The 12,948-nt window shown below is 36.2% G+C and overlaps 1 protein-coding gene across 1 annotated transcript in view; it reads right to left on the minus strand.

The window, feature by feature from the left end:
- alk (ALK receptor tyrosine kinase) overlaps positions 1-12,948 on the minus strand; it is a 512,699-nt gene that overhangs the window by 38,166 nt on the left and 461,585 nt on the right. Inside the window, exon 11 of the mRNA XM_053509911.1 lies at positions 6,491-6,625. Within this exon, the coding sequence (XP_053365886.1) occupies positions 6,491-6,625 (135 nt within the window). The remainder of the gene's footprint in view (positions 1-6,490; positions 6,626-12,948) is intronic.

Genomic DNA, 12,948 nt, shown 5'->3' on the forward strand with positions numbered 1-12,948 from the left:
ATGTAATAAACTTCACCTTTTTCTGAGCTAATAGTTGCACTCAGACGCTGTTGCACTGTTGTCTCTGGATTAATGAGCATTTTAATTATCTAAATAATTTACACAAATGCGCATGTCGTAAACTGCAACATGGACGGTTCCGGTACAAAAGCTGAGCGGGTTCATGTTTGGAAAACTTGACTTGTTGAGGTTTTTAAACCTTGGTTGTCTCTGACTGTTTTTTTCTTCAGATGTTTTAGGCTTTGGAAATACGTGTGGTCCTCGAGTTGATGATGCCTGATCTCTCATCTTGACCGCAACCAAGAGGACATCAGTAATTGTCAGAAGTAAAGTTTAGGTGAGAAGAGCAACTTCCCGGAGCAAAACGAGGCAAGGAAATGTGAATGTTCTGATCAATGCACATCTTCTTCTTTCAGTCTTTTATCGATAAAAAATGCTAATTTGGACTACTAACATTGACTTCTTCCCAGAAGGTTGCAGGTTCAAATCTTAGCACTGTCAAGCTGCCAGTGTTCAGCCCTTAAGCCAGGAACTTAACCCCTTCACTGCTCAGATGTATTAAAGAAGTATTATGTATTATTAAAGAAGGTAAGTGTATTAAAGAAGGTAAATGTAAAGTCACTGTGGATAAGGGGATAAGGGCATCTGCCAAAACAATAGATCTAAATGTAGACGTGGGTCGCACAGATCTTCACGAGGTTAAAGGTGCACTATTTATTTCCACATCAAAGCAATCAAGCTAACAAAGGGAGGGAAAAAAAACAATGTCTAGATGAGAGAACCCTGCACTCGTCGTCTGTTCTCGTTCAGCACAAAGCGGCATTCAGAGTTCAGCGCAGTTCCGGCGGTTATGCTGGAAATCGACTGAGGAAATAAAAACAGTTTGAAAAACCAGACTGCTGGTTTTGTTAAGAGACGTAGGTGTGTGAAATGAAGCACTCTCCAAAAGTTTACTCATTATTCCATATTAAAATGAGCTACAGTATGTGCATCAATTGACAGCATGATTTTATTCTTTTTTTTCAAGCCTGAATTTACATTGCAGTCTCTTATATATCATGAGATCACAGTGTGTCTACTTTTAAAGCAGAAAATTTCATTAATGTTTCAAACGAACCACCTACACAGTCAAATCCCCAGCACTGCATTAACAACCGCCGTGCTCATTTGTGTCCAGCTGGGCTTTAACACTGTAGGTGAACAGTGTGGGCGTTAATTAAACACTGGAGATGGTTCCATTTGCAAGATCCCCAAAAATGAAATAACACTAAAAGTAAGAAAAAAAAAGAAGATACAGAAATTATGCTTCAGAGTAACTCGAATTAAAGTTTTAAGTTTATTTCTATAAATAAAAGAAAGGTGTCGTCTGTAAGTTGGTCAGAACTCGCTCTTTTAGCGATGATATCTTTAAATTTTATACACTGGAGGACCAGAAACCAGTCTTTGTCTGTCCTCCTCTCCTGCAGTCCTTAGATCTCTGCCTGAAGTTTAATCTGCACCATCAGTGAAATCTAACTGTGGATTAAAAGTGATGTTATGAACAGTTATGTGTCGGATTTAACAATCTACCTTAAAATAATCTACTAATGCGCTACTGTCTCAATGTAAACAAACACCCGAACCAATAGATATTAATTAGAAAAGACAGAGTGAATATTTTTACTGATTAAACATCAACAAAAGCCTAACTCTCCCCACGAGTTGAGTTCAACATGTCTGGAATTACAGTGTACTGTATATCCACCCCTGCCATTCTAATTCTGTTCCATGTCCAGTGTTTTTTCCCCCTAATTTAACTGTACATCCAGCTAACTATCTAAGAGACCTAATTAGCTGACTAGCTCAGATATGACCCTAGATTTACAGAGCGACAAACACAACAATGTAACACGTTTCAGTACTTTTGTAGTAATGAGGTACGAGTTGAGGTACTGTACTTTGTGCAAAAAATAGCAAGAAGATAAAGATTGTGCAATATAGGGCAAAAAGAGAAGATCAGGTAGGTCGGTATGGTTTGACACACACGTGTGTGTGTGGGGTTATCAGTTTATTCCTGATGTTATTTAGATCGTCTGAGTGATTAGTGTGTGTGTGTGTTTTATTAGTCCAGTCTCTTTGTATTGAGGAGACAGATGGCTTTCGGTAAAAACTGTTACATAGTCTGGATGTGAGCCCCGAATGCTTCGGTACCTTTTTCCATATGGTAGGAGGGTGAAGAGAGAGTGAGAGGGGTGTGTCTGATCTGGCTTTGCGCATGCAGCGTGTGGTGTGTATGTCTTCAATAGAGGGGAGAGAGAGACCCAGATGATCTTCTCAGCTGTCCTCACTATCCGCTGTAGGGTCTTGCAGTCCGATATGGCACTAATTCCCAAACCAAAGGGCCTTAGTATTCCAGTGATTTTTTTATGCTCTGCTTGCTTCGTCCATTTTCATGGTTAGTTCTTTGGATAATGCACTGGTTTGTTTGCACTGTGATATTTCTCGTTTAGGCTATTTCCTGTTTACAGACTTTGACTTAGAATCATTTTGCATTGTGTATTAAAGTGCCTCTATGCATGGGTCTCTCTCTCTCTCTCTCTCTCTCTCGCTCTCTCTTTCTCGCTCTCTCGGTCTGTTACAATAGCACACTGGAGGAACACTTTAAAATGAGCTCATGCAAATCCAAAGTGCCATGTTTATCGTCTAAGTACCAGGGGTGAACATATTGTAGCTGTCACAACATTCATTTCAGTAACAGCCTACCCTGACTGTTATGCCAACAGGAAATAAGCAAATCGTACATGTACGGAGCATGGGCGTTTCTTACATTTTAGGATTTTCCAGACACAAATTGCAAAAGCAATATCGGTTCAGACTCGGGTGACCTATCACACTAGCGAAGCACTTTCAGTTTGGCAGGCTGCCGTGAACGCATTGTGCAACAGGGGACTGTATCTGATTGAGCCTCCTTCCTTGGATGGGTCTTAACGAATTGCAGATTAGGATCCTATTCGGATTTATTAAGGCTGCAATTGCGTGGGAGCCGTGTCATAAACATCACCTGAGCCCTCGCCAAAAGTACTGATTAATGCAGTTACATGGACAACAGTGAAGTCTCGCCTGAAGTCTATAAATCAGAATAAAAAGAAGGATCTCATGTGCAGAGATATAAAAATAATGTGCAGCATCATGCTTCCATTCAGCCTGAGTAACCAGCAACCGAACAAATGGGACACCTTGAAACTGCATACAGGCATAAATCTGTCTCGCATATGGCACTTTCACTCAATCGCTGATTTTTCCCAAATCTTAGACTGGCTTAAAAAAAAATAAATGTAAGAAAAACTCTATTACACATGTGGGATTTAGTATGCAGGTGGAAAGAGAGAGAGAGAGAAAGAGAGAGAGAGAGAGAGAGAGAGAGATTTTGTGTTCTCTCTCCAGTCTGTGAGGTGAAATGTAATAAAGCAGTTTGGCAATAAAAACAGTGAAAAACCTTCCTCTATCTTATTATTCCTTCTGCTGAAACTAAAGCACACTACTCACATTAATCGCACAACAAACACAATATTGAGTACGCAGAAATAAAATTAATATTTCCATTAAGTCAAAATAATGCAGAGACAACGGAACTGCCGTGAAATTTCCAAGTATGCGGGCTACGATGTCTCGCTGGAGCTCATCGTGATGTATTTTAGCTATATGGTTAAAAACAAAACAAATAAAACTACAGCCTTAAATAAAAAGCAAGAATAATGTTTATGGTTATTTAGCAGTTGCAAAGTGAAAAAATTCTCCTCATTTTTTTTACACGCACTGTGTTAGTTTAGTTATGTGATGAATGATAAACAACATCTTACATATTTCTATGCCCAAGTCAGTAACTTTTCTGAATCTAAATTTCAAAACTAAAACCGTGTGCACCAAAGTATGAAACATTTTACAACCACATAAATGATGCATCTAATGTTTATTCTGTGCAATGCAGCATGGTGGTGGCGAGGGAGGAGGTGGGGTTAACCCATCACAGGGCACATGCACTCGCATACACAACTGATTATTATACAGTGCACTACAGTGGAACCTTGGATTACGAGCATAATTCACTCCGAAAGTGGGCTCGTATTTCAAAACACTCATAAACCAAAGGAAATTTTCCCATAAAAAATTTGAAAAACTCTAATTATTCGTTCCACAGCCCAAAAAATAAATACATAAAAATAATTAAAACAAAATAAAAAGTAAAAATAAAACAAGTTAATCTGCACTTTACCTTAATAAATAAAACCTTAAATAAATAAATAAATCCGGACAGATAAGTGTTTCCATTTATGTATGCAGGCTCTGTTTGTGTGTGTGTGTGTGTGTGTGTGAAGCTGAAGTAAGAGAAGAGAAGGATTTAGACCCTCCCCCTACCTTCTCTCATCTTACACAGTAAAACTTTCTCCTTTCTTATTTGAATTTTACACACACACACACACACAAAGATTGTTTTATCATCAAGATCCCCGCTAATAACTCTTGTGTGAGCGCATACTAATGGAATCAATGCTGTAAAGTAAAAGAAAAAACAAACAAATTATCCTGCACTTTACCTTTGAAAAGAATCGTGACAGAGCAGTGTTTATGTGTAGAGTGTGTGTGTGTGTGTGTGTGTAGAGTGTTTGTACGCACGCGACACAAACTGCAGGCTGGTACAAAGCGGAAGAGAAAAAAAGGATTTTTAACCTCTCTAATGAGACTTTCTCTTGTGATCACGTGATGGCATCAAAACAAGAAGCACATAAGTGATGCATGATACTTGGTACTCGTAAACCAAGACTTGTTCGTTTTCCAAGTCAAACATTATTAAAAATCTTTGGACACTGATAATATACATAAGTTTTCGTAGATTGTAAAAGTCAGTAATTAATCAATTCTGTCCAGAAATACTGATCAGAAATAACTGACAAAAGAAAAAAAAAAGAGAAATATGTCAGATTTGAAAACCCTGAATAAATCTATATAAAGTGAAAAACTGAAAAGTTTTTATTTTTTGACATCTTTATCATCACTATAACTGCAGGATATTATGTGATGAACACAAAACATGTGGCCCTCCATCTCCACCTGCAAGATGCCAAAAAAATTGATCATGTTTTTTGTTCTTCTTCCTCTCCTGACTACTCTTTTACTTTACTCTTTTTTTCTTCTCCTGGCACTTCTATCAGGACTTCCTATAAATGCAACAAATGAAGTATAACAAAATGAAGCAAAAATGATAGCTACTTTAAATTGCACAAAAAAAAAAATCTTTTGTATTCTCAAACAGTTAGTTCCTGTCCACTAATTCAATTTGTCGGGCTGCATTCCAAAAGTGCCTTTATTTTCACATTAGGATGTTCCACATACGGTTCAAGTTCCAAGTACAAAATGATAAATATGTTACAGTACAGTGTAGCAACTTCATTAGGGGATTTGGCAAATAAGTTTTATAAAAAGTTATATAAGTTTTATCTTAAAATGAGAAAGAATATCAAGTGCATATAACACCCAGTGAATCTGTAAGTAAGTATTTTTGCACATTTTTATGTTTCATTTGACCATATTTCTATTTTTAAGAACTATTTTTATATATACACTTTTTTGGATTCCCTAGGCATGTGCGGAACCAACCATGGTAACTTATAAATAAACATGACAATAGTGTAAAAATTTGAAAAGGTCAGAAAATAAAATGTATAAAGGTCTTACGAAAAAGACCTTTTCTTAAAAAAAAAAAAAACTTGAAGTTTTGACATTTTGAATTTTTCAAGTATTTCAATGAGTGGCCAGTAAAGAAATTAAAAGAAAGTTAGGATTTTCCCCGGAGCACCTTTAACAGCAACCTACAAATTAATGCGAGCTAACCGGTGAGCTAGCCAACATGCTACAAATTGACATGCTACAAAAGTGAAAAAGCTGCTTCTTTAGGATGTGTTTACTTTCTTTTGGCCATATTGAGTCTAAAGTGTTAATATTATTTAAAGCTTAGTTTAGCTTTTGTTACAATTCAGTGCTGGTCATCTTCATATTCCGTATAAATTTACCTAATAAACTTTCTTTAAATTTCTAATATAAATAAATAAATAAACACCTAAATTCATAATGTTGCCACTTACTATTACTTAACTATTAATTAATATTACTTTAATGCATTATATTTTAAATGATTAATCTTTTAAGAATTATTATTATTATTATTATTATTATTATTATTAAAATGATAAAATAATGATTCTATTTATGTGTACTTTACACCATAAATCACTTTAACATGTATTTTGAGTTACCACATAAGTTAAATAAATAAATATCTGGGAACCATGAAGGTGTGAGTCGTTTCAATGATCTGATTTGGCTTCCCATGAATTCAGCTTACGCATGCGTATATGTTGAGTCTAAATTCAGAACGCTCCTAGTCTAAACATTAAAATAACATTTAACCTCAAGTTGGCGAGATTGATTCGCTAATAAAGAGGATGAGACTCACAGACTGCAGACACGCTGAGGGGGTCCCTCGCTCCTTCACCTCCGTCCACCGGCGTCGTGGGCTTCATGGGATTAGTCGTCCTGAACTGCACTGGTGTAACACTTGTAGAAACCACTGGTGGGAATTCTCCATTAGCTAAAAAGAAAATGAAGAAATTTCATGCTTACTGTTACAAAGAAACCCAACCTTTATATATATATATATATATATATATATATATATATATATATATATATATATATATATATAATGTATGTTAAGATAAAGAACAAATGTCAGTAATAGGAGAGAACAGAGCATATCTTAACTTATCCTTTAATAAAAATATTTCTTAATAACGCTGACAGGCCACATGAGCTCCAGCAATTGTGCCATTTTCCAGTTTCCTCAGAAGACAGATCACCCCTTCACCCCGAATATAGTCCATCTTATAGTAGTGGGACTGTGTAGAAAATCTCATTGTAAAGCGAAAAAAAAAAAAAAAGGAAAAGAAAGGGGGGAAAAAAACCCTCACATGAAAGCAACTCCCATACCACTTCAGCCTGGCCTAGCATCATTCATCATATTCATCATCTGGCTGTGCTCCCTGCTGCTCACAGCTTTTCATGCTGCACACTGCCACCAAAGCTATTATCAGTCCTCCCATTTGAGACATCAGTGATGGAGCATGTGATTGGTTAAAAGCATGGCCCAGACTTTCGCTGGCCTAATTCTTAATTCTAACACACCAGCAACGTTTCTCGTCAGAGAAATAAACATACTGTAGATATGCGCTCAGATAGCCGAGTTGTCCTCGGAACGTCCTGTCTCAATTAGTGGCGGTTATTATGTTTTATGATATCTCAGATTTGTTTTCTTTGTTTATTATTCATCTAGGATGATTTGCAGCATTCTATGTGAGCTGGATTTTCCTTTAGCTCTCACATGCTGCAAATCATCTATATTAAATAATAAACAAAAACCAAAAAAGGAAAAAACATCCTGGTGGCTTGGAGAACTCATACAGTACTGTATGTCTGTGGCCCATGATATCAGTCAAACCGTGGTACCGGTGCTAAAAGAAATGTCTCACCTACATAGGTGAAAAAGTTTCAGATATAATCATAGAACAGCATTTTGCATGACATTTATGTAATGCTTCTTATTTCCTGATACACACTTCTTTTTCTGTAAATATGCATACACGTTTATTTTTTATCAGATAAAAAAAGTGCATTTGCTAAATACTATTTCATGCCCTTTAACAATTTTGAAAATCTTTTAACAATATTAATTTTCATTTAGATGAAACTTGTCCGATTTAGATTTTACATGAAAAGACATAAACCTGAAAAAGTAAATTATTCTAAAATGCAAAATTGACACTTTTGCCAAAAAATAACCACAAAATAACCAACAATTTTTTAAGGTCATACGCTTCTAAAAGCTTATACCGATTTTAGTATCAATGCTCACAAAGAAATACGAATAATTGTTTATTTTACATAATTTTTGTTTGCAGCGAAATAGTATACACTGGATAATGTCAATTTTTGTGGCGCATATAAAATCAGTGTAGCTTCACATTTTCTTTATTATAAAAAAATTAAACCAGCACCAATACCGTGTGTTGTCCGTATACAGTTGTGATGTAAGTACTACTGCTCATTTTTTTATACATGTGGTTCAGGTGTATGACCACGTGTGACTTGGTGCATGACATGACTGTGAGCAGGTGTCACGCAGCGACTGTAGTCCTGCACCGCTCTCTACAGAAACCCGACAATATGGTCCAGCTTTATATCCTCGTGCTGCTTATTTTCACTGCCAGTGCTTTGGAGTTGTCGGTATATTTCCCACCATGGGCCGGTTTCCAGGACAGATGGCTTTTCAGTTTTACTGTAACAAAGATGTGCTTTTTCATCTTGACAGATGGAATGATTATTTATACAGTACCTGCTATATCATAAGGGATAATGGGAAGTAACTCTTTTTTTTTCCTTTGGATGTTTCAAAGCAATATATGTAACTATAAATGGATTTTTAAATTTGGTCTTCATTAATATGAATAAATAAATAAAAAATGTATTTAAAAAAAAAACAGAATTCTGCTTCACATTGGGCTTTTTTCTCTTACAATATTTATACAGTATTTGAACCAGTTAAATGTTGAACAGTTAAACTGGAGTATGTTTTAAATAAAACCTATTTATTAGCCTGGATTTTGTTAAATTTGTATTTTGTATTTAAAGTTTTTCTTCAAATCTTATTATTTTCTAATTACAGCCATATCATTAAAACCTAAAACATTCAATCTCTGGTTTGTGACAGTAAATCCTTAGGTTTATGGGTTGTGGGGTAGGGTGTCTGTGGATTTGACCAAATTGCTTGTTTGGTGCATCCCATGAGTGTGCCATTGGATTAGTATGTGGGGAGTCTGGAGACCAGGTTAGCATCCTTGGGTAAGGATACCCTACAGTATGTGCGGCAGACTTTGGTGCATTGGTTCTTTTTGTGGATTTGGGTGTTGCATTGGTTTCTCTGTGGGGTAGGACTGAACAGGTGGGCTTTTTTTTATTCCACGGGCATAAATGAGCCTTGGGTGCCCATCATCCTGGCGCCACATTATTAGTTTATAAGTGATAATCATTGTTAGTGTTTTAATGTTATGTATGTGGTGTTAATTTTATGGCTGACCAATTTATAACAATTACCAGTTAACCCCTGCATGTCTGCTGCTCATATGCCACAGGGCAGTCGAACACACTCAGAGAACTTCTGCTTATAAGAGCTCACAGATGCCCAGTTTTACATGGCCAATTTTGCTTTCAGCCACAGACTGCTGTGTTATTGTGAGAATTCGAGCTTGTGATCATCTGTTAATTAACAGTTTTTCTGTTAAATGATTAAAACTCTTGGACCTCCTTGCCACCATTGAACAGAGTACTAGAGTATATTTTCTATTTCCTAGTTTTACTGTCACCCTGATGATAAATAAACATTCCATCCATCCATCCATCCATCCATCCAGTAACTTTCAGTAAGTCCAGTACAACTAGGGACTTCATGTCTTTGGACTTTGAAAGGAAACCGAAGAAAACCCACCAAGTACCGGGAAAACATGCAAACTCCAAGGTGGGACTTGAACCCCGCCTGTGACAGTGATAACCACTACGCCACTGTGCCACCAAATAATAATAATAAAAAAAAGAAATCTAACTCTTTATAATTTAAGGAGTTAACCCTAATTTGTAATATTTAGTCCAGACAAATAACAAGGCATCTCTTTTGTAGTTATTGAGATGGTCAAGTTTAACAAGGGAAGTAGAAAGAAACATGAGTTGGATTTTAATCATTAACATTTTATCATCATCCTTTTGTAATACACAAAAGATACAAAACCCATTTAAAAAATCTTTTATAGTTCCTTCAGTGAAAAGCGTCTTTTGTTTGATCTCTCTAATTTCCTATTAAGCACGTTATTAAGACTTGTTTGCAATTATGTCGGAAGGTTAAGGAATGCATTAGGACTTGCCCGTGACCTTGTAATGACTCAATAAATATTGAAAATGAGAATATTAAGGAACATGGTCAATTTTATACTCTATTATAGTTAAGAAAGAGCTGCTTCGCCGTCCATAAATGGATGTGAAATTATATTAAAGATAAAAAAAATCTAAGTTTAAAAGATATTGATTATATCAACATGGCTCTGACAAAGGTTTATGGATGAAAACACACATAAAAACTTGTCGTTTATTTGTGGTCTTTGTGTTGAAACATCTATTTGTGTCAAAGAATGCCATGTATTTTTTACGTTTAAAGTGGTCTTTGTTATTTTTCTGTAAGAAGGATGTGGTACTAACTGTACGATGTCCCTGGCCTGTTTAGCGCCATGCTCTCCTCCCCATAAAATATCTAAACAAGACTCGTATTCTGTTTTTTTTTTATCTTATTCTGTTTTGTTCTTTGGAACACAGTTGTGTGGCAAAGTGGCTTTATTGTGTTTTATTAGACAAATAATTGCTTGGCTCAAAAAATCAATTATCCCGCAATGCATACTGTAGCACAGAGCAGGGTAAATAAGCTATTGTACAGCTGTTCTTAATTATTATTTATTATTAATTTTTATAAATTATTTTATTCATTTTCGATTTGTAATGGTCAACCAATGTCTTATGAGAAAGTTTAAAAATAATCACATTAAAAATAATAAAGTTTGTCTGATTACAAAATGACAAAAAGTTCACCCTCTACAGTAGATGCGTAAATTAAGTTGCTTTAAAACCTGCGCATGTACTGTATGATGAACGCTCACTGCCTTGCCAGTGGACTTCGCTAACGCATGGGTTAACAGTAAGTATACTGTATTTCCAACCTGTATTTTGTTATCCCAGCATTCCTACCAGAGTGGACATTTTGGATCACTTTTTTTCATTTATTATTATTATTATTAGATTTTTTTTTATGCTATTAATATGTAAAACAAACATGAATACCATATAAGTCCTATATTTCTAGGAATACAGTATTTTATTGTATTTATTGTTTTTTACTGCCTCTAATGTAACAGTAAATTACCTTTTAACAGAAACCCAAGGAAATCTGCAGCATCAGTGGCATGAACTACAGACTGGTCATTTGCATAATGAGTCCCTGGCTAAAAAAGAAATCAATTTGTGTACCTGTGTAACCCGTCCCTGAGTGCCTGCAACTTTCCCTGCAAACATAATGACCCAACTTTTGGACTTTGTAACTTTTGGTCACAGACATGCGGCTCACAGAGGTCTCTCCAACAACACAACATTCTGTTCTTAATTGTATTTTAATTCCAGTAACTCAAGCTTAAAAAAAAAAAAATAATAATAATAATAATAATAATAATAATAAAAAACGCCAGAAATGGCTACTGGAGAAAAATGAAGATCATTAATTTGAGCTGTTAGATAGCTCGAGACAGAATTCTGCTCCTGGTCATTCATTAATGAGCTGTCTCTCTATTGTTGTGCATTACTGTAAAAAAAAAAAAAAAAAAAAAAAAAGTACAGACAGACATCACAAAAACAGCCGAAAAGTCATGCAGAGACAAAAACAAAAAGGTGGATTTTGGCCTTTTCTGGGTTTCCTTTTTTGTTAGCTTTGCTATCATTTGTGCCTGGCACTTGTGCATTCCATCCTCCATTTATTATTGATATAGCTCCCTGTCCAAAACATAATATGGGAGCAGAAGTAATAAAAAACGGTATAAAAGTAAGCCTGCTGCTATGTGAAAAGGTGAGGGAAAAAATAAAAGCAAACACCCACACGGCAAATCAGAAGCCATCTGTTTGTGCTGGAGAACAATGCAGACGAGAGAGAGAGACGGATTTCATCGGACGCACACATGCGAGCCTTCACGTGCACACTGAACTAATAGGCATGCGGCACAACGCTAAATTATGGCATGCTTGTAACGTGCGGTATGACTTTCGGTAATAACACACACACACACACACACGCACACACACACGTGTTAGTTTTGCAAATGATGCTTTGATTCCGTCCCCACTGATTGACGAGCGGTAAAATATGGCACATCAGACGAATTCATTTGTGGCATAATACATACATAGTTGGAATTAAAAAGAGCCATCTGTGGGCGACGATGGCGATGGATGGCATCCCAGTGCCGCCATGTCAAATCTAAACAAGCTGGTAAATATCATCAGATGCAAATTGAAGGGAAATATTTGACAGTGAGTGTCATTCGTTTCCGTCAATGCTGCTCTCGCCCATGGATGATGAGGAATTATGATTGCATTGGCGACTCTTTTGGAAGTTTTCTTTCCTCGTTTGATATCGAGTCTGATGATACGCTGCATTCATCAAACTAAAGTGGCATGCTGATGATGTCTCCGTATTATAGCTTGCGGTGTTGAATTCTTCAATTTAAAACAGTTAAAACGGCCCCGAGAGCACTTCAGATGGATCGCAGAAGTATGAAAATAAATAAATAAAAATAAAAATGTATCGGGATGTAAACCAAACTGCACGCATATTATATTATGTTACACAATCACATTGTCATGCATATGTACATCTGATTGTATCCATAATGCATAAGAACATGAACAGACAATAAGAGCCCGTGTTCATAATCTTATAACAACTTCCCATTCCTCTTCCGTAGTATTTGTTCAGCTCTGATCCTAATGATATTCAGTGTGTTTTGAGATTCAGATCAGGAAGGAAATTTGGCTTATGGGTCATACACCGCAGAGCTCACTCGAGTTGCACATCTAAATGGGCTTAGTCTTTTAATGCAACACTTTTGTGTTAATGAGCGGCACTTCTGTTTCGTCTCTCAGCTGCACCGTATTCAGACAGAGGGTCCTCTAAATGATTCCAAAAAAACAAAATCCTGTTCAGCTTAATTATTATTCAGTTCACAGCTGCAAATGAGAACTCAGTAGTCAGACGTGTCAGTGTGCTTGCCAAGC

Source organism: Clarias gariepinus, chromosome 13 (assembly GCF_024256425.1).
Source record: "Clarias gariepinus isolate MV-2021 ecotype Netherlands chromosome 13, CGAR_prim_01v2, whole genome shotgun sequence".
Lineage (NCBI taxonomy): Eukaryota > Metazoa > Chordata > Actinopteri > Siluriformes > Clariidae > Clarias > Clarias gariepinus.